The sequence below is a fragment of the Phaseolus vulgaris genome, chromosome 4, assembly GCF_000499845.2.
Source record: "Phaseolus vulgaris cultivar G19833 chromosome 4, P. vulgaris v2.0, whole genome shotgun sequence".
NCBI classification, from domain to species: domain Eukaryota; kingdom Viridiplantae; phylum Streptophyta; class Magnoliopsida; order Fabales; family Fabaceae; genus Phaseolus; species Phaseolus vulgaris.
Genome location: NC_023756.2, coordinates 3149278 through 3173173, shown reverse-complemented (window position 1 = coordinate 3173173; position 23896 = coordinate 3149278). Strand labels below are relative to the sequence as shown.

General features: G+C 27.3%; 1 protein-coding gene across 1 annotated transcript; it reads left to right on the top strand.

Moving 5' to 3' along the window:
* The first annotated feature begins 13144 nt into the window (after window positions 1–13144).
* Window positions 13145–15491, top strand: LOC137836888 (transcription factor PRE5). Its single transcript, XM_068645665.1, has 2 exons — window positions 13145–13750; window positions 15082–15491. The coding sequence occupies exons 1-2, from the start codon at window positions 13628–13630 to the stop codon at window positions 15232–15234; spliced, it is 276 nt and encodes a 91-aa protein (XP_068501766.1). The 5' UTR covers window positions 13145–13627; the 3' UTR covers window positions 15235–15491.
* The last annotated feature ends 8405 nt before the right edge of the window (window positions 15492–23896 follow it).

The window sequence follows — 23896 nt, the reverse complement described above, 5'->3', positions numbered from 1 at the left end:
TAATAATACTTTTTTATATTGTAATAGATGATTGTTGTTACTTGAGGTGTTAGTTTAACTGAGATGTCAAATCTCAACAGTAATGAATAACACGAGAATTGAAATTTATTGAGGAAAAAATGAAATTTATTTACAAGTTCAATTATGAATTACTAAAAAATATTTGTATAATCAGTCATAAAGTCTTAAAGTCTACTTTAATTTTAGGAAGCTCAAGACTCAATATTTTTTATATTAAAAAATTAAAAATTGTACAAGTTTCACTATTTATTGTGATCATGTTGTCTTGCTAATTAATCCATTTGAACTATATTGTTGTTGATTGTCTTTATGCCTTGATATTTGTAGTTAGTGTCGGATCCATTCTATGAGTTTACATAGAAATTTTCAATATTTCTCCAAAAAAGCACAAAAGTAATTTTGGGAATAGCCCTTCCATTTAAATTAGTTTTATGATTTTAATTATATCCACTATATGAAAACAATAAGATTGTAACTAGTTATTATGGATTATATTTTAAAGAATAAAAAAATTATTAATATTTAAAATAGTTTTTATAATTAATAAAAATTTATAAATTAATTTTTAATTAGTATCTAACCATTAACTACTTATATTTTAGTTCCTAACAATTTACATTCTAAATTAGTCTCTACAAGACTAATTGAGACCAATTTTGAATCTAAAATATTAATAGTTATAATCTTGATAGCTAATTTAAATATCAATTTAAAAATTATTTTATAAATTTTTATTAATAATAAAAATTAATTTAAATACAAATATTTTTTAGTCTCTAAAATAATATTATATCATAATTAATTATTTTTATCTCTAAATTTATTTACTATTTAATAATTTTTTTAGTGATCGATAATCACATAAAGAAAATTAGTATTTTAATGCCTTTCTATTTTACCCTACCAAATTTTATTATTCTATTACTAGTTTTTACATAGAGAATACATAAAAGTTGTATAGGGATTGAAATGTGATAACTAAATATCATATATTATTTGTATGCAGAAATAAGTAATACATATTAATTGATTACAATCAAATATTTGTGTTGTGATTTTGAAATTGTTGATGTTCCATCATAATTATCCCTATTTGTTTTTACAATTTTAGTCATTTGCTGAAAACTAAAAACAATTAAATCGACAACCCAACAGAGCAAAACATGATTTTGATAAGATGAGTCTAAAACGAGTTAATGTATAATTATTTGTTAAAAATAAACAATAGAAAGAAAACTAAGTGAATTAAGAGATAAAGAAAAAAAATTACTACCCTCACTTAAAATGAAGTGTTTTTTTTTTCTTTATAAAATTAAGCCAATTTCTACCATTACAATAAATGATGTTACTTGGTGTGGGAACAAGACAGACACAAAAGAGAAAAAACAGACACTAAATCTTATTTAACATCAGTTTAACGTCCAATAGTAGATAGACGCTAAAGAGCTGGAAGCTAATGGTTTAGTGCTGACTAGCTAGTCCAAGGAATGCAACTAGCGTAGGCTAAACCAAAGAAATACCTATGCAAGGTGGAATTTTAGTGTCTACTAAGATGACGTTGTTATTTTTTTATTTAAAAATTTATTTAATTTAGTGTCGACTAAGCCGACGTTAAATAAATATTTTCAATATTAATTTAAATTGCGTTAGTGAAGTGTGTGGAGATGAGGGTGGGTGAAGAAGATGAGTGTGTGTGAAGGAGATGATTTTGAATGAATGAGATGAATGTATATGAATGAGATGAGTGTGAGGAGTTTTTTGTGAGTGTGAATGAAGAAGATGAGTGTAAGGAGATTTACATAGAAAGTGAGATGTGAGGGATGGGGTTTATGATATTTAAATACGAGCTTTTAGATTATAAATTAGTGTCAACTAAATTGACGCCAACTTAAATAAATAAATATACTAAAAATAAATAAAATTAGTATATGCTAGATAGATGCAAGGTATACTTTTTTATGTCATTAGTATGAATGAAATATGCTAAGAAGTAATGCTTTAGTTTTTTTGTGTTTTTGAATAGTTAACCCTTTGCCTTTGAAAGGAAGAAGTTGTGTGTTTTGCAGGTTGGAAGAAACATCCTTCTGTTACCTATAGTGGTCCTAAGGAGGGGAGCAACTTATTGGTGGGAGAGTGCAAGAGGAAAGAGATAATTGGTAAAATGGTTCTTTTGTGTTTTGTGCGAGTATGTGGTGAAATCACGTGTGAAATTTTGTATAAAGGAGACCCTTAAGAGACTCAATATTCTGGTGGTTGTTTATGTTTTTGTTATTATATTTAGTCTTGTCTGAGTTTTATTTGTTGTCATGGGTTGTTTTGGAATTTTACCCGCAGACCATTTTTCTGAGTGATTGGATTAGGTAAGAGTGTATAGTTTTAATTCTTTTTTCTTTTGTGTAAGGGTTGAATCACCCCTTAAATGATCTATATTTAGTTATTTTTTCTTACCAATAAAAAAAAAAGTTCCGAGTCAATTCATCTCCAATTGAATTCAAATCTGTTTAAATTATGTATTAACCAAGCTATATTCAATTTGTTCCATCTTTAAAAAGATCAATTTTTTTCCAACCCAACGTTATTTGAACATGAGATAAACCAAGTTTACTCATGGATTTGAACACATTTTAACACCCATATTCAAGTTATCCAATGAGATTAACATTGCAATTAAGAAAACAAAAACTTGATTAACAACAAAAACTTCAACAAAATCATATGTTTAATGATAAACATAATTTCCATTTTGAGGATAGTATCACCGGAACATAAGCATAAAGTTGATTTTCGTTGGAAAATGACACTCCTTAATGTTCTCCTCGATCACGAAAATTTGGCAACTGAATTTTTCTATAGCAAACCAGAAATTGCATAAAGCAACCTAGCTAGTTCTAGATTCATGGCCAACAATTAATATTTTATTATCCACAAGTCTTTATCAAACTTTTTTTACAATTTAATAATAAAAACTTTAGCCTTAGAACAAAATTATAACGACTCTGGATTTCATTGAGAGAAAAATCACAAACTTTTGGGTCAACGGTGATAATCATTTTTATGGTGTTGAAGGGTAACTTTTTAGTAGAGTTCCATGAAATCCGTTGCACCCTTTAGACCTACCAACCAAAATTTTGAATATATTATATATATATATATATATATTTATATTTGTTTATTTATAAACACACTTAGGAGAATTAGGTATTCAAAATCATGATTACTTGTGCCCAAAAATATGCAGTAATTTTGGGAGAAAGGAAGTTTGACCCATCTGTTATGGCATGGCAAAAAGAAAAGAAAATTGAAGGTTTGGATAGAATTTATAAAGGACTATAATTTAATGTAGCTAATTAATTAAGTTTCATTCTCCTGTTTTTTTAGTTGTTGAAACATGAAAAACACTGTATTTGTCTAAAGACAAAGAAGGGTGTTCACAGTATGGCAAGTCATTAATTGATGTTTTTTCTTTTTCTTGAAGAGATTCTATAAAATAAACCAATTCCTAGGATGCTGGCATTTTGGCTACTATTTAAGTCAACAATACTATTTTAATTTATTTTTAATATTTATATAAATTAGGATGAACACTAAAAAAATCATTAAATAAAAACTTAGAGAAAAAAAGAATAGTTGTTTAAAAATTAAAAAAATTATTGATTTTTAAATTTGTTTCTATTATTGATAAATAGTTTCTAAATTGGTATCTAATTAGCTATTAAAGTTTTCACTACTAAATTTAAAATCAAAATAATTGGTAATTAAAACTTTGATAGCTAATTAGATACCAATTTAAAAACTAGTTATCAATAAAAGAAACTAATTTAGAAATTAATAATATTTTTAGTTTCTAAAATGATCTCTAATTTTTTATTTTATTTTATAAAAAAGCTTTCATGTTAGGCATCACTATGCTACTTGACATCTCACCTATGCTAACACCTCAAGTAACAACAATCATTTGTCATCACATGAAAAAAAAGTATTATTAAAAAAACGAAAAAAGAAAGAAAATACAAAAATATGGGAGACTAGACCAAAACTCATATGTTAACAAAAACTATACATAGGTAGACTATACCTATTAATAAAGAATTTTAAGAACAGACTAGATAGACATTATAGCAACTAATTATTTTTTGTTTCTAAAATGAATTTCTATTTAATGATTTTCTTGTAATGGAAGTAAATCATCCTAATCTAATACTTATTAAAGTTAGAGTTAATTAAGTTTGCATTACCTTATTTAATTTTAATATTTATATTTATATTTATTCAAACTAATATTAGTGATATTAATTTAATTTATTTTTAATATTTATTCAAGTTAATGTCAATTATATAAACATTTATTCATTTTCTTTTTATAATATTTATATTAATTTAAATTTGAGTTAATTATGATAATTTATTTTCAAATACTATCTATTAAAGGTTGAAATTGATTAAAACAATATCAAATTTTATGGTCTCATTTTATATTCAATGACTTTGTATTTTTATTTTGATGAATCTCAATAAATTTAAATCAATGCAAGAGTGTTTGAAATAATTTGTCAATAACATTTTTCTTTTAAGAAAATATTACCACCTTATATCCTATAAAATCATTAAATAAAAAAATATTTTAGAAATAAAAAATAATTAATATTAACTAAATTAGATACTATTTTAAAAACTAAAAAAATATCAGTATCTAAAACACTTTCTATTATTAATAAAATTTATAAACTAGTTTATACATTAGCGTTTTAACTACCAATTTTAAAATCTAAAATAATTAATAACTAAAATCTTAGTAAATAAATAGATACCAATTTAAAAATTATTTTATAAATTTTATTAATAATAAAAACTATTTTACATACAAATAATTTTTTAGTTTCTAAAATAGTTTCTCATTTAGTTAATATAACAACTAATTATATTTTATCTTTAAAATTAATTTTTATTCAATAATTTTTTTAAGATTTAAAAAGAGAATAAACATCCTATAACAATGTTGTAAAAACCATATTTCATTTTAATTGCATTGCACATCCTAAAGCACTTCTAACCCCATATTCACCCATTCGAAAAAGAAGAAAAAATCACTTATAATTGGGTTTGCAAAATGATGAAAAGCCCTTAAGCGTGGCATTAATGAACTAATTACTCTTTTGATTGGGTTTGAACTTGATGAAAAAAAAGGAGATTTGGCTTGATATTAAAGTAACCTATGCATGCATTAATTAGCAACATAAAAAGTAGGTTAATTGTTTCATTTTCTCCTTGTTCACTTTATGAACTTTGATTCTTTTTTTTTTCTTCTTCATGATGGATTCCAACAGAATTCTAACTTCCAACTTCTTGTCGGGTTGAGAGATAAGTGTACACATTGTCATGTCATGCATTGGCTCCTTTTTGACCGTAAAAGGTGAAAAGTGATGATGTGAAATATTTTACTTGGACAAACCTAAAGAGGAATATGCCCTTTTAAATAACGTTTGTTTGGTATGAACAACACAGTTTGGTATCCAACAATCATGGTCCACCTCTTACTCTCCCTTCGATAAAGCCAACAGTCATCAACACAGAAAAATGCATGTGAAATCAAGAATCACTTAGGTCGACAACTTCTTCTTTTGCCAATAAACAAAACCTATCATGAATCAAGATCTAAGTTTATTAAGTTTAACATGCATATATGCAGATTCTAAGCTAGAATATTCAAGATGTAAACCTAGTTTGACTGAATTGCAAGTTAGGTATGTTTTTATGTGCATAATTCGACAAGAAATAAAAAGTTCATGATCATGTAGTGATGTGTGTACAATATAGTTTTAATGTCAATAAATTGTTTATGTTTGAAGCTTCATTATTGAAGAGGATAGGATGCTACAAAACATCTAGTCATTTGTTTTTATCTGTCCTCTTAAAATATAATTATTCAATTTATTCTTTAGTATTGGTGGATGAAACCCCCAATTGATTGAATAATAATTTTTTTAATTAACTAAATATCGAATAACACTACAACAAAATCATTAAATAGTAATAAAATTTAGTGACAGAAAAAAATCGCCAGTTGACTAAATTATATATTATTTTAGAGATTAAAAAATTATTGATATCTAAAGTCATTTTTATTATTAATAAAAAATTATAAAATAGTTTCTAAATTGGTATCTAAATGAGCTGTCAAGGTTTTAGCTACTAATATTCTAGATTCTAAGTTAGTTTCTAAAAGACTAATAGAGACTATTTATAATATAAAGTAGTAAGTAGTTAAAACCTTGGTAGCTAATGGTTATATAACAATTTAGAAACTATTTTATAAATTTTTATTAATAATAGAAACTGTTTTAGATATCATTAACCTTTTTAGTTTATAAATTGGTCTCTAATTTAGTCAAAATAATAACTAATTATTTTGGTCTCAAAAATTATTTTTTATTTAATGATTTTTGTGTGTGGAATATTCACTTGAATAAATGTCACATAATCCAATTTATGGTTGTGTGAATGATTAGAGAAATGAAATATTATGAGATAAAATGATATTGTTATGTTTTAGTGAGGGAAAGATATATGGTTGTGGAAAGAAGAGAAGACACAGATTTAGAGTAAATTCAACTTACAATAAGCTTCTATATGATGCTTTTGGGGAAGAAAGGGTTATGTTGGAAAAATTTTGGAAGGTTAAATCACTACCCTCTACACAAGTCCTGGCTTGGAGAGTTCTGCAAAATAGGGTGCCTACAAAAGTTAATATGTCTTATTGTCTGATTGGTGTCTAGAACTCTTAGTATGTATTCAATTTAGTATTTTTATAAGGGTTGATCCTTGTTATTCTTTTTTATTATTGGTAGAGATGAGATAATAGACAGTAGGAGATCTATTTGGTTGATATGTAAATGGAAATGTACTCTTTGAACATCATTATGCTCATTATGTTGTATAAAGGTTGATCCATCCCTGAAGTGAAGTGATAAATAATTTTTATTCTTTGTCGATAAAAAATATTTTAGTGAGGGGAGTGTTCTATTTATCATGTTTAGGGAAGATATTTAGAGAATTTGTAATCTAAATTAGAAGCTAAAATAATAATTTATTTAATATTGTTATTAAATTTATGAAACTATTTATTATTGAATCATTAATCACTAAAAAATATCTAATTGTGTAAATTTCATGTGAGATGTAAAGAGAAGTTGAATTGGATACATAAATAAATTAGAAACAAAGTTACAGTTGTAATTGGGTAAGAAACAGAAGCAAAACCAACTAACACTGTTAAAAACAAGTGATGGGTTTGAAACATCAATTTAATGTATACAAAATAGTATCACTTTGAACTTTGTCTTTCCACATCTCACTAAATGAAACAACAAATTGCCTCACTATAAATAATCCCATTCTGTAGCACCCATATGTCCACCAAAAATCAAGAAAACCTAAATAAATTTAAGAAAACTAAGGGGTATATATATAACAATAAAATTATTTTATTGACAGTTAAAAAATAAATTAAATAGTAAACATACATGTATTAATTTGAATTTTAAAATTTTAAAAATCCTAAATAATTTTTAATAGTTTGTTATTTTAATTTTTTATCAGTATAAAAAATGAATTAATGAGAATATTTAAAAGATATTTTAAGTACAATGTGCTCATATTATGTAGGATATTAGACTTTCCCTTATTCCTTTTCCTTGTTTGTGGCAAAATAGTAACCAAAAATTTTCCAACAATTTAGTGTTGAGAATACACTAAGTAGAAGCCAAAAAAAGCATAAAAAAAAAGTGCATTTGTATCTGTATTCTCTGCGTAATTGTTTCCATGTGATGAAAACCTAAATTTGTAGTAGATAAAAAGAAGTTAAATGGAGGAAATTTGTAGATAATAGTCAAAATCGATAGGTAAATTAACATTATTTATGCATTATTCACGAAATAAAATCCGTATGTAATGTGTTGTAAATAGTGTTCTATTTATGTTTATTTTTAGGATTATTATTAACATGTGCGACTCGAAACCAAATTCCTTAAATTACCAAAGAAACTTTAACTACTACATCAGTTAATTTTTTTGTCATGTTATAATTATTATTATATTTATTAGTATGATTATCAAAATTAATATAATTAATAATATAAACATTATTAATATTATTTATATATTTAATATCATCCATACTATTATTCAAATTAATAATATTATTAATTACTATTAAATATTATTGAACATTATTAATATTATTAAGCATTATTAATATTATTAATGTTATTAAATATTCTAAATATTATAAATAGTATTAATATTATAAATTTTTATTAATAAAATATTAATATCATTCATATTATTAATAGTATTAATATGATTAATACTATTTATATTATTAATATTAATAATACTATTCATATTATTAATATTAGTAATATCATTAATACAATTAATATTATTCACATTATTAATATTATTTATAATATTATATTAGTATTATTAATTTATAATATTAATAACATACCTTACTATTACCTATTAGTTAATATTACCTATATAATAGCTAGGATTGTTATAATATATAATACTATTAAAAGAAATCATTAAATAGAAATTAATTTTAGAAAAAAAAATAACTATTTATTATTTAACTAAATTAGATATTATTTTAAAGAATGAAAAGATTTGATAAATAATTTTTATATTAATTTCTAATTAACTACTAAAATTTTGGTAGCTAATTAGAAATTATTTATAAAAATAAAAATTAATTTACATATCAATAATTTTATAGTATTTAAAATAATAAATAATTTAGTTAATATAATAATTGATTATTTTTTATATTTAAAATTAATTTTTATTTAATAATTTTTTAGTAGTATATAATATAACTAAGAGAGAAGTCACATGTCATAATAACTCACAATTTGTACAGTATTAATTAATCTAATTATCAATTTATCATCCAAACCTAGCAACAACATAGTTTGTTATTGGAGGTCATATTTGATTAAAAAATTTGCTGTACAATAATTAAAGATTTCACTTTGAACTCAACATCAAACATATGATTGCAGTAGCATCTCCATTTCATTTCTTTTAATCAATAAAAAGAATGTATAAATAAAAAGGGTTATATGGGGGTACCCTAAACCCATCTACACAATTACATAAAGAGGGAAGATATTGCACTATGTAACAATCTAATCCCAACAAAAAGGTAACACACACAAAACTTGACATCATGTTACCCTAGATCATCTATACTCTTTTTCCAAAATAGCACAACTAAGATATTACAATTCACATAGATACAACATTTGTGCAAAAATACATACTCATAGAGGGCTGCCAAGAGAACATTCATGTGCTTCTTATCCCATCCATGAAAAAAAAGGCTAGAAAACTAAATTCCGCTGCCTAAAATGAATTCCCACCTCTGCACCATATCAACTATTTTTATGTCTCACATTGATAATCCTAAGTCTCATCATGATAAAATACTCAAACAACACACAAATTCATTATTCCTTTCTGAAAGAAAAACAGTTTAATTACCCATTTCATCTCATAGTTATAATGTTTTTTTTTTTTTTTTTTTTACATTCATATCATCTAAATCATCTCATTTTCGTGTCATAATTATCATCTTTTTACTTTTTTTTGTCCTTACACTTTAACATAGTCTGAGACTGTTTGAGATAAACATGGATTGAAGGAATTTCTATCATTTTAGAGTGAAAATTAAGGATGAAAAAAATTTTAAATTGTCGAATTCAATTCATAATTATCTAAAATTATTTTATTTTTATATTTATTTAAATGAATTTATCTCAAATTTAAATTCATATTTTTGGAATTTAAGTCTAAATCCATTTAATTGGATATGTATTAGATATAGATTGAATATGTTTTTGGATTATCCAAAACGGATTTTGAGTTGGACTTAGGTCGAGCTCAGTAACTCGAGCCAAGGTCCAATTGAGTCTATTTGGACCTAGGTCGAGTCGAATCGGTTCGGCCCAGGTTGAGCAAAGATGCACGAGACTAGGTCCAGTCGAGTCGACCCGCACTCAGGTCGAGCTGAGTCGACCTGGGCTCTGATCAAGCCCAGGTCGAGTTGACTCGACTCGAGCTTGAATTAAGACCAGTCGATCCGGGTCCATTTAGAGTTGAGTCGGTCCAAGGTAGAGACAAGTCGACCCGTGCCCAGGTCGAGCTGAATCAAGCTAGCTTGGGCCTAAACCTGAGTCGGTCCAATATGGGCTCAAGACGCTTGGCCCGGGCCGACTCAGGTCGACTAGGGCCAAGTCAGCCTGAGCCCATATCGAGCAAAGTCGATCTAGGCCCATGTAAATTCGAGTGGGCTCGAAGCCATATTGAGTTGAGTGGGCCCAAGCCCATGTCGAGCTGAGTCGGTCGTGGCCCAGGTCGAGCTAAGTCAGCATGATACCAGGTCCAGTCAGCACCGGGCCCAAGTAAAGCCAAGTTTGTTCGAGTCGAATCAACCTGGGCCATGTTGAGTAGAGTGGGCCCAAGACCTTGTTGAGCAGAATGGGCCTAGGCCTAGGTCGAGCCAAGTCAGACTAAACCCAGGTCGAACAAAATTGATTTGGGCCTGTGTCGAGTCGAGTCAACCCGAGTCCATATCGAGTCGAATTGGGCCCAGGTTGATCTAAGTTGTTCTGGTACTAGATCGAGCATAGTTAACCCAAGTCCAAGTCGAGCCAAGTCGGCCCGAGTTCAAGTCTAGCCGAGTCGACCCAAGTTCAAGTCTAGCCGAGTCGGCCCGAGTTCAGGTCAAGCCAAGTTGGCCCAGATCTAGGTCTAGCCAATTCAGTCCGGGTCTAGGTCTAGTCGAGTCAGACCGAGTCGGCCTGAACCCAGGTCGAATCAAATCAGTCCGTGTTTAGATTGTGATGGATTTAATCTTTTAAATGGATTTGTAAAAATCCAAATAAATTTGATTTAGTTAAAATGAATATAAATTTTAAATTCAACCCATTTTATTGGATCTAGTACGATCAATGATCAATGAAGAAGCTATATAAAACTTATGCCTACATAACTAAAATGAGATGTTTTAAACTATGTATGTATAGGAATTAAAATAATAATTTGCTGCAACTACTTAAATAAATTACATCTTCTGTAAATTAATTAATCCAACAAAATTAATCATCTCTTGAACATTCCGTTATGTAGGCTATTTGGACCTAGGTTGATTAATAATTTAATATAGTAGGTAGGAAACATTAGTTATGGTCATTTTATTCTCTATGGACCTCACTTTGGATATGGGAGTTGAGGGTTGGAAATGAAGTTAATTGACTTTGATTAAGTGGGGATCAAAAGGACTTAATCAGTGACCTAAAATATATATAATACTAATCTGGCCGAATTGCCTGTTGTTGGCTAAAAATCATTGTGAGCTTTCTTTTATGCATAAAAATCAACACACACAGCCTAACACAATTAGAATTGTATATTTTCTTTTTTTAGGGTTTACACAGTAAAAAAAAAATTACCCAATTGTAATTGAAATAAATCCCCACCTAGATTAGATGAAAAGAACTTTTTTTATCACCAACAAAATAACCTAACCTAAGAAGTATATTCTTTATCAGAACAAAATAAATAAATAAAATTGTAACATTATAAAGATGTTTGATGAAGATCCCACATCGACTAGAGATGAGGACAATTCATAGTATATAAGTGGGTGCAAATCTCACTTCATTGAACTAGTTTTATGTAGTTGAGTTAGGTCTAAAGTCCACTTCGTAATATGATATCAGAGCCATTTTCGAACTTACTCTCGACGTTCGTAATAATGTTGGAAGTATATTACATATAATAGATAGGTAGGTTATGATTTTCTCCATAATCGAAAAAAACAATGTATTTGGAAAAAAAAGCTAGTTAGAAGATTTAGTGGGTTGAAATGGTAATGTTGTTGTAAGTTTTGGAGTATGAAGAGAGGTTGTTTTGGTATTGGTACACAACAGAGACAGGAGGATTAACAAAGGAAGAGGTCCCCTCAAGTGTCCAAGGAGGGGTCTCCAATTTGTATAGCTGCACGTGGTGGTGCTTGATAAAAGTGTGAAATTCCCAATCTCTGCTTGATTTGGGAAACCTCTTTTCCTTCATTATATAGGTACTGGCTCTCAAGACACATGCCACGTGGCATGTCCAGTGACCCATGGAAATGACATGTGATCACTTTCATGCCCTCACTCTCAATCTATTGGCCCTAGCTACCTTCCCCTCACGTAGTTCTGTTGTGTCCTAAGAGGGATAATTAATTCATCCAACACCACTCATTAACACAACCTACAGCATCAACATTTATCCTCTTCGATTCTAGACTCACTTTTCACACAATTCAATGCCATTTTTTCATTCTTATACTTGGATAACAAGTTATGAATGTCTTCCATCGATTATTTCCACCTATTTTACTTCCCTTTATGCATTCTAGAAATCTGCAGAAATCATTTTAGTTAAACTTGCTGCATGATTGAGGTTATTTGAGGTGTTAACCGTCTAGTAGTTACATAGTTATGTTTAAGATGAAAGCTATTATAATTATGAGTGTGGTGTGGTAATTAGGGACATTAAGATGAGATGGAAGAATAATAATGAAGCATCATCCATGAATTTGGTTGAGATGGAAGTGAGAAAATTAATGCAGTTTGTTTTTGTTTGAATGAACATGGGGGTGTTGACCAATTGTTGGATGCCATGTGGGAAAGTGAAGCATTGTTGTTGGAGCTAGGTGGCTACTAGCTTACAGTACTGGTTTGGGTTTGACTGAGAAGCCTGAAACATTGGAGCGATGAGTGTTGAAGATGGTAGAGGTTTAGGGGTACAATTACTTGGAAGTGTGTGATTAGCAAGGTCAATTTTAAAGGGTATCCCTTGAATTGAAGAGGATGAGTTTCCTATGATCACATGGTCCTGCTTATAGAGACATGTACATAATGGCCCACTTTGTTAGCTTAAAAACAAACACACTCTTCTTAACCCACTTGAACCCCAACCCCAATATGGGAACACAAACAGAAGAAGAAACCTAATCTCTCTCTCTCTTTTCTCTCTTACTCTTCATTTTAATTAAACACCAAGTTTTGGACACTGCCTTCCCAATGCAATTGTTTTCTTCTCATCCAACATCACTGTCTATCTATGTTATTGTACTCTCTCTCCCCCCCTTTATTTCTTTCTCCATCTTTCACTCTTCCTTTCTCTGTGGTCCTTTGATTTTCCTTCTCTTTATATCCCTCTTATCACTTTCTCCATTTCTGCATCCCTACCCTTCTATCCCAACACTACTATATCATAGCCTTTCTCCCCCTCTCCATATTATATACCTTGTCTCTTATTTCTTACCCTTCATACCAAACCAAAACCATTTTCAATCTTCTATTCCCTCTCCCACCTTTCTTCATCATCTTCTTTACTTTCTTTCTTCACTTCTAGCTACTTTGCATACTAATAAACTCAACTCAAACCTACATAGCAGCAAGTGCTCATAATTAACTACTAGACAATTATATTTCACCAATTCAGCTCTATCTAGCTATACATACACATATAAATATATATAGAGAGAGAAAACATGTCTAGCAGAAGGTCAAGGCAACAATCTGCATCAACAAGGATCTCAGATGACCAAATCATCGACCTTGTTTCCAAGTTGCGTCAACTTGTTCCTGAGATTCGTGATAGACGCTCTGATAAGGTATTTCAGAACCCTTTTCTGTTTATCTCTCTAGGTGTCTATCAAAATTAAAACATGTGTCCACTTCTATAACATATCTGTTATAATAATATTACACATGATGATGATGATGATGATTACGTTTATGTCATTTAAATATAAGTAAATATTGCACTGAAAATATATATATAAAAAAAAACTACTAACTATATGATACTATTTGTCAAGATATTAATAATATTATCATTTTAAGAGCTTTCACTTTCCTTAACATTGTTTAGGCCATATATAGGTAAATAGTTTTAACAATGGATATTTTGTACGTATAAAGTATTGTTTTTACAATGAAGAGAGAGGTAAAGAAGATGAAAAGATGTCGTAAAAAGTGCTAAATAAATGAATAATATAACTATATTATACATAGTTTCACGTGGGCTGAAGCAGCTATGTATTTGCATATATAATTACACATAGAAGATGAAGCCACAATAAGAGAAAATCGATGCAATGGAATGGTATTTTGCCATTTTTTGTTTGTTGCTATATGACATCTTCTGGACTATCAATGGCATATATAATATATATATATATATATATATATATATATATATATTTATATGAATAATGATAATTTTAAGTGGTCAAAGAATATAGTCAGAAATTGACCATATATTAAGGGAAAAGTTACCAACAGCTCCAAATCTTATGCAGATCCCTAGAATCGTCAAAGGGTTCACATTGACTCGATGGTACAAATATATATATGTATAGTTTTGAAAATATATAATTGTTAAAGATTAATAACAGTAACACAGAACCCAAGAAAGAAAGAGACTTCAAAAAGAAAAAAGCTCTGTGCAGTGTAACAATCATGTGGTTAATTTGGACCAATTCGTGAAACCAAAGTTCCTGTATGGCCTCTCAGTAGGATTGCATCGTACATAAAGATACATATCATTCACTGAACAGAAGAAAAGAAAAAAAATCACATATATTTTACAATATATACATATATATTTAAAAATTTAATCATAAAACACTTTTATCAGATAAAATTATCTGGCTTAAGCGTATATCAGTAATCAACATTTGGCTCAGTGATCTGCTTCTTCCTTCTCACTCATCAGTTGATACATTTTGCAATCACAAGCAAGATTCTTAGTTCTTATGTGTCAGATGATTGTTGTATATATGTTAATAATATAAGATAATGATAGTTATAATGTGTGAAGTGGTTTGTTGTGAAATATATATGAATGAGTGAATGGTATCAGAGTCCTTTATGTGTTTGTATAAATAGAGAGAAAAGAAAGGGACTATAGGTAATTGAGACACTGACTTATGGTTTGCAGGTATCAGCATCTAAGGTCCTACAAGAGACCTGTAACTACATCAGAAGCTTACACAGAGAAGTGGATGACTTGAGTGAAAGACTGTCTCAGTTGTTGGCCACAATTGATGCTGATAGTCCTGAAGCTGCTATAATTAGGAGCCTAATTAACTAGTAATCATAATTAATAAGCAGGTAATGATCTAATTTTCCTCTATATTCAAGGAGATATATAAGAGTGTGTTAGTTTCTTCTTCTTAATTAGGTGCCATAGAGTGCAGTTTGAGTTGTGTCCTTCCAATATTATACTATATGGCAGGAATGGTGCACTTGTAATTTTAAGTTTTTGTAATAATCAAAATTAAGGACTCTGTATTATGGCCATAGTGCTATATTTTAATATATGCATGCCACGTTTATACATGGCCAAAATCTATTGTTTGTTAAGTTTATTTTAGTCTTTTTTTTTTATGTGTAAGAACTTGGTTAATTAATATTGAAGACATGGTGTGATATTTAATCTAGATAGTGAAATAAGGTTATTGTCATTAGTGCTGCTAGAGTTTTTGGTTTGTTCTTGGTTATTTTAATTAACAGTTAGAGCAATAGAGACTGATATTTTCCTAAGCATAGGCTAAGCTGAGTTAAAAAGAGAGAAAAAAAAATTATTAAGATGTGAGAAACTACTTTTTTTTATAATTTTTTTAAGTGCCTTTTCATAATTATCAAAAGAAAAATTTCCTTACATATATACTATCTTTATCTCAAAATAACTGCAATTTTAGTGTTTTGAAAAAACTAAATTAATTTATGTATTTTAGTTTTCAATAAAATATATTAACTGTTTTCTAATTTACCCAAAAAAATATATTATTTTTTATTTATTTTTAGCCATAAAAATAACGAGTTATTTAGTAAAATTGCTCTAATAAATTTTATATTCATTAATTGTTTTTCTTAATTCATGTGAAGAATCTTATTATGAAAAAAAAATTATTAATGAATGCTCTTGGGACACAAGACAAGATCCATATTTTTAAGACATAAAAGTTATAGTTTCATGTATAAGTACAGTTAGTGAATTTTTTTTTACATCAATCTCAATCATGAAATATCATAATTAATATATACTTTTTTAAGTAATTGTTATAAAAATGAATAAACTTAGCATACACACAATCTTTAACATATTGGAATAACAATATAAGATTATTCTAAATTATATTATTTTGTGGAATAATTAGGTTTTGTCCTTTGTTGGGTTTATTAGGGTTGTACTTTGATGACTTATTATGATAAGTGGAGGCTATGCTAAATTTTTCTTAAAAAAATATTTGTTAATGGAGGCTATGTATAAATATAACAAGAACACTATGCATAGATATATGTGATTACTTGAAGTTTGTCGGCAAAGTTGAGTTCAAGTTTCTACAATATGACAATATTATAAACAAGTTCAGAGTGCAAGAGTTTGACATGAAAGTGATTTGATCTAAATGTTGGATAGTTGCCTATATAATATAGAAAGAGAACCCTAAATTTTGTATTCAGAAAGTGACAACAAGCCAAGAGACAAACCCAAAAGTGTCTTGGTTTTATGAGTTAAAGGTTAAAAAATTCAGAAAAAAAGTGGTTACTCAAGGAAGCGTGCTCAAGTTTACTTTTGCCTATAATTAACATGATTTTGGATAGTATTATACAAATCATATTTTTGTACAAAAGTTCATGTGTGTTTAATTGTTAATTTTCTTTAATTAGACATGTTGAGTACCACACTAGGTTTTGTTTAATGTGTAGAGTTATCAACTTGTCTCCTTCTCTTTGTTCTAAAACTAACCTTATAACATTATTATTTTGTCCTTTTGTTAATTAAGGATTTGCACCTTTTGTCCTTTGTTCTTGTTGATGAAACTCTATAGGAAGTAGTATGAGTAATAGTGGAAGAGTCAATAATTTGTGTTTGATTTAACTTATTTTGAATGAAAAAATATTAGCTTTTATTTCTTAAATTTAATTATTTTTAAGCAAGCAAAAAAAATTAGATTGGTGAATCTTTGAGCATGTGAAAGAAGAAATATGAGCCTCAAAATACCATAGTTTAAATAAATAAATTATTCATATAATAGTGCTTAATGATGGAGAAATGTTGAGTTAATATAACCTACTTTCTTTTGCATCTCATTTTGACAAAAATATCTTGGAATTGGTTTTTATGTTTTAAGTTCCAAAACATAATTGAAAAATATTACGTAAAATATAAAATCTCAGTTGCTATTTTGATGTGACCAATATATTTTCATTGATAATGTTAAAAAATGATGCCACCAATCAATCAACCTTGAAACATTTTCCCCAATGTTTGGATTATGCAGTGTGAAAAAATATTGAAAAAATAAACATCACTTTTTTCCTCATGTGGCGGCAATGGACATTCATATATCCTTTCAAATGAGTTTTAATGGCCACAATTAGTCTCATTTTTATTCATAAAAAAGTACTCATAGGAAAAAAAAACACTTTTTTATGTTTTTTTTAAATTAAAAATTAATGATTGAGTATTAATTAATCATAAACAAATCAAAAAAAAAAATTTATTAAATAAAAACTAATTTTAAAGATAAAAAATATTAATTATTATATTGATTAAATTAAAAACTATTTTAAAAACTACAAAAACTATTAATTTTTAAATTAATTTCTATTATTGATGAATAGTTTTTAAATTAAAATCTAATTAATTATCAAAATTTTAACTACCAATGGTTTAAATTTTAAATTTAACATTAGTTTCTATTATAAATAAAATTTATAAACTAATTTTTAAATTGGTATCTGATTATAATTACCAAGGTTTTAGCAACTCATAGTTGACCATTAAACGAACTCTAGCTCAGTTAAAGTCTGACCTTATAGATTGAACAAATGTATTCAATTGAACGACTCTAACTTAACTAGAATTCAACTTTATATTGAACTAAAGTTGGTCATTCTACTTAACAACTTTAGAGTGGCTAGAGTCTAACCTAGACCGAATTAAGGTGGACCATTCGAACAACTAGCATTAGCATTGTTAGAGCTGAGTCTTAGATCAAACTGAGGTTAACCATTCTCCTCAAAATGCTTTTAGAATAAAGCTACAGTTTGTCTCAGTTATAAAATGAAGTTGATAGTATGAAAAATTCATTGAATACGTCGATTGAAATTTTAATTGTGTAATAAAGTAAGAGCGTATCGAAAAATAACTGTTAAAGATGAGGAAACACGACATTTCGTGTCCAAACGCCTAAATCAACGTGACTCTTAAAGAGTGTAAGAACTTTCAGAAAAATATTTAGTCTTTTTCACACTACTCAACTCAAGGTTGAATGACTATCTATATTAATTAGTTATTAAAAGAAGAATGTAACTTATCTAAAAATTTGGTTATAAACTTATTAATCATAAATTTACAAATTTTAAAAATTAAATAATACTAGTTAAAATTCGAAACATCTCAAAGAACAACTAAAATTAATAAAATACATCTTTTATTATAAAAAAAAATACTGTAATTAAATAGAAACATATTTAATTATGTAACATATATAAAAGTTATATGGATATGATTTGACACCTCCCAATATATACTCCAAAAATATATAATTTTGCAATATTGAGTGTGGTTTCTGCCGACAAATAAGAAAAGGAAAGGTTAATATTCATGTAAGTCCAATTTTTACAAAACCAGCATGAGAAGAAACGTGCCTGTGAATAGAACATAAATTATTGGTTGATTAGCCATTGACACATTTTGAGTTCTGAAGCCATTGTCACATTTTTCTTTTTAAGTTTTGCTAGGATAAACTTTTTGTATAAAGTTAAGAAAACAAAATAATATGAGAAAACTTGTAGAAACAGATTTATACATAAATTAATTTTAATTTTTTGTGTGGTCTTGGATTGCTGCAAAGTACCGCGAAGTTTATTTTTCCTATCCCTATTGGGTTCTGGATCATTTGGCCTGTATACGGCTGATTTGGTAAAGATAGTTAGCGCTTGGTTTGGTTGGTCATTTGTCCGGCGGTTTTAGGTGTCGAGTTAGGAGTTAAATTTTATGTGAGCTTGTAAAAGGGTTGGACCACCCTAAAGTGGTTCCCATTTATTGATTTTTTTATTGCTGATAAAAAAAACATAAATTAATTTTAATTTTTTATAAGTATTTATGTATAAATTTGTTCTAGTATTATGTTTGGATAAATTTCTCCACAACCCTCCTTCTAGAAAAGAAAAATAAAATGAAATGGAATTTTCTGTAAATTAAAATTAGGTCATACAAGTTAATTTATGGATATTTTCTCCTAGGACCTATCTATTTCTTTTTATGTTGTGCATAAGTTTATTTTATTTCATGAAGAAATTTAGTTTATTTTTTTTTGTCTGAAAGTGTTTATAACAAAAATTAGAAATATATGAACCCTAAATAAGTACAATTCAGGTTATATGAAAGGACTTGAGCGATGATAAAAAAAAAGGAGCATATTTAAGATTTGTTTTGGAAAATCCAAAAACAAATATAATATTTTTTCTTAATTTTAATTAAATACATATATGTAAATTAATTAAAACTTAGATGAAAGATAAGGGTATAAATAAAAAAGAGAGTAATGAATTGTCTAGAATTTTTAGAAAGAGGTGAAAAAAAACCTTTAAAAAATGTGAAACCAAGTAAAGGAGTTTTTTTTTTTTTTTTTCTTTCAAAGCTTAAAGCACTTATATTAGCAGTTGTAGAATAATACGAGTTTGATTGGGTAAAGCTTTCAAGTTATTTATTATTATACTAGGTTCACACCTCAAGTAACAACAATCATTTGTTGTAATAACAATTATTTATTATGAAAAATTATTATTAAAAAATAAAAAAGACCTCAAGTAACAACAATTATTTGGTATAAAAAAAATTATTATTAAAAAACAGAAAAAGAAAGAATTTTGGTGAAAAATATAAAAAGTTGAAGCAAGGAGTTCTTTATTTGATCAACATCAAACCTTGCACATTCTCTGAAGCCAAAGATAAAGTAGAAGGGACATTCCTTTCATAAGAATATGCATGATCAACTAGAATAGAATATTTGAAGTAATTTGATATATAGTAATTAGTTTAATTGATGATAAAAAAAACTAATTAGTTTTTTTATTTATAATAAGTTTCAACTCTGTTTATTCAGTTTTGTTTAATTTCTTTTAAAAAAGATTTTTTTTTTTATTTCTTTATGGTTGGATTTAATTTGGTCTCCATGTTTTTGTTCTTTAATAATATTTTTCATGTGAGGAGGTCTATTGTCTACCATAAATATTATAAAAAATTATAATTTTAAAATAAATCTAATTTGTATTAAATTTTGATGATGATTTTTTTATTAATAAAGAGAATAAATAATAAAAATATTTCAGGGGTGTCTCAACCCTTATAAAAGAAAATATAGCTAAAGCTCCTTACATTCGGGAGATAAGCTTCTCAATCAAATAAACCAGCATAATCTACAAAAAAAACTACTATATCGTAGCATGTACTCTCAAACACATGTCTACAAAACACACAACTACTCCACAAACGTCAAACGTCAAACTTCCACAAGCCCCACACCCAAAGTTTTTTAATGAATTTCATGCAAACCAACAATTCAACACATCAATTCGAATAAGAAAAACCTGGTAAGCGTATCTGTGATGATAGATTTCCGAGTGTAGTTTAATAAGACACAAAAATGTGATATCTTTATAAAAAAAAAATAATACTTTCTATGTATTATTAAATGTCTTATTACTTTAATCTATGTTATTTTAAGAAAAATATGTTACTAGGTGTATATAGCTTAATAATCATGGTTTTATCTAGAAGAAAGAAAAGATGAACTTTATAACCTCCTACACATGAGTGGTGTAAAAACAAAAGTACAAAAGACAATGTTGTAAAGAAAGTCAAATGAATGTATTTGTCTGCTTCTAACATGATTTTGAAAAGAGTTGTAAAAGGTAGTTTAACACGAGTTTTCTTGTGATCTTACACACATTATTTGTAGTCATCTCGATTTTATAATATAAGTGGGTCTAATGAATTTATTAAACTAACTATTTGGATTGACCTTTAAATATTGAGTGTATAGTAATTTATAAAAAAAAAGTATTGCAATTGACACATAAATAAGCTCATTTTCATTCATCATTATCATTATTTAAGTTTATATCAATCCATTTGTATAATTTTATGTCTTTATTATTTTCATTTTTATTTCTTTACACACTTTATTTATGCAAAGAAAAATATGAATGAGTTTTTTTAAAGATATAATAATAAATGCATTAATGCTATTTTTAATCAATGTAGGGTTTTAATATAAAAAAAATTCAAATAAGTCTCTTTCATGTATATAAAAGAGATTGAAACATAAAATGATATAAATGAATAATTTATGATTAACTATAATATCATTCTAGAATTTAAAACTAATCACGTAAAATTAACTTATAAGAAGATATTTATAAACATATACATCTCTAGTCAATAAAAAGATTTGAATATATCTTTTTCAATACCTTTCACAAAGACTCAGGATCTTTTAGTCCTTTTTCTTTATGAACGTTCTAGGAAATCAACTTTTTTATTGTAACTTAACCTATTTGACATTCATTACCGAACGAACTCATGATTTTGATTTTGATACCAATTATTAAATTAAAAATTTATTGTCATGTCCACAAATATAAAATGCATATATATTACAAAATATTCTCCTCATAAAATGAGATTAATATATATCATATTAAGGTAACAAATTTATTTGTGTCAAACGAAAGGTTCTTTCTTGTTATAAGGTCATAAAATAGTTATAAACTTAATCGTCTAATAGATGACCTGTGTCTTTTTCAAGTTTACCTCTCAAGCAATAATTTAAATTCACAATTATTTATTCTAAGAACCTTGATCTCTAGAAATAAATATGTACATTTACATTTTTTCATAAGATAGATATTTATAGTTGTTTACATATATGTATCTACAAAATTTCAACGTCTTGATTACACCACTTTTTTAAGAAATATATACACCGATATAGTATAAAATGGATTAACATGTGTCGAAGTTGTTGGAACTGTAAACATGATACTAATTGATCCAATGATAGAGATTTTTGGGTTTCGATCTGATAAAGTTAACAAAGTTAAGGCAAAATTCCATTACTCTAAGATTTTGATTGAGTGTTACAACTAAGTATAAAACATGGTCGTGCTTCGTTTGTAAGACGATGCACTTATAAAAATAATAGATCATGTAAGATGCAAGTGTGTCGTTTGAAAAAACTATACAACAATGTATTGTCTTTTCCTATGTCTAACACTAATAAAAACATTAGACGATACGTGCATAGACTACACTAACTTCGTATTTCAATAAATATTTAGATGTCTCGTACTTGCAATGTATGCAAGTATGAGTTTAAATCCTTTTGGTAAATTTTAGTGCGAGTGTTTTTATATTTGACTACCCATAACCTACACTACAAGAAAATCACTAAATAGAAATCAATTTTAAAGACAAAAAATAATTAGTCACTATAATAATTAAATTAGATATTATTTTAAAGACTAAAAAAATTATTGGTATCTAAAGTAGTTTCTATTATTTATAAAATTTACAAATTAGTTTCTAAATTAATATCTAATTAGATATTAAGATTTTAGTTACTAATTACTTTATATTCATAGATTTTATATGAGTATTAAACCAACAAAATTTTCTATTCTTCTTATAAAATAAATTGATGAAAGTATTTGGTAGGGTCGATAACACAGAAGTAACAGAGATTATCTCATTTATTCAATTAACGAGGATAATAAAAGAAATGGAGGTTTTGAGTTTGAAAGTAAAAATAGAAAATAAATTTTAAACAAATCATTATATTTCATATACATAAAAGTAGTGATTGAAAAAATTATTATTTATACAATAATTACAAAGAAAAATCATTATAATTCACATGGACATAAAAACAAAATCGAAACATTTTGAGGAATGTAAAATATGCTGTAGCTAATGACAGGTATAATTAAAACAAATAACAGACAAACATTATAGAAACTAAAAAGATCATTATTGTTAAAATAAAAATTAGAAAGTATTGTAAAACTTGTTATACAAACAATCTAATTGGATCAAAATTTTCTCTAGGGTTTGAGTTTAACAGAGAGATTAAAATTTCTTCCTGCACCATATGAATTCTAACCTGCACCCTATTATTTTTCAAAATTTTCAAAATTACCCTTATTCCGAATTTAAAAATACAAATAGTAAATATAATTCAAAAATAAAAAAAATACATTATGGACAAAAAAATCCGGAACACAAAATTAAAAATGTATTCTAGATAAAAAAATTCGAAATTCAAAAATGTATTCCGAATATCTAAATTCAGAATATTTCCAAATAAAAGGTTCTGGAAGTAATTTTTATTTACACCATTCTTCTTTCAAGGTTATTTTCGTCGTTTTATAAGGTATTTTTATCATTTTCAATAACAGGTTAGGTGCATGTTGAAATTGATATGGTGCAGGAAGCATTTGCAGAGATTAAATTCACAAACCTAGCCAGTGCTCATTCCTTGTTGTCTTACATAATTTAGGGCTCAAACTCTATGCTCTGTTCTATAGAGCCCACGTAGTATATCCTAAAGGCTTTTGCTTCTTGCACATCCCTAATTACTAACAGCATCCCTAGTAACGAAAAGACTGAAATACCCTCATTCACTGCAAAACACCTCCAACCACACCTTCGTTCTCCATCACCATTATACTAGCTCATT

Excerpts from the sequence above, each read along its gene's own strand:
- LOC137836888 (XM_068645665.1), top strand. The coding sequence starts at position 13,628 with ATGTCTAGCAGAAGGTCAAGGCAACAATCTGCATCAACAAGGATCTCA. Across the intron at positions 13,751-15,081 it reads GTGATAGACGCTCTGATAAG|GTATCAGCATCTAAGGTCCT; the intron begins GTATTTCAGAAC and ends TATGGTTTGCAG.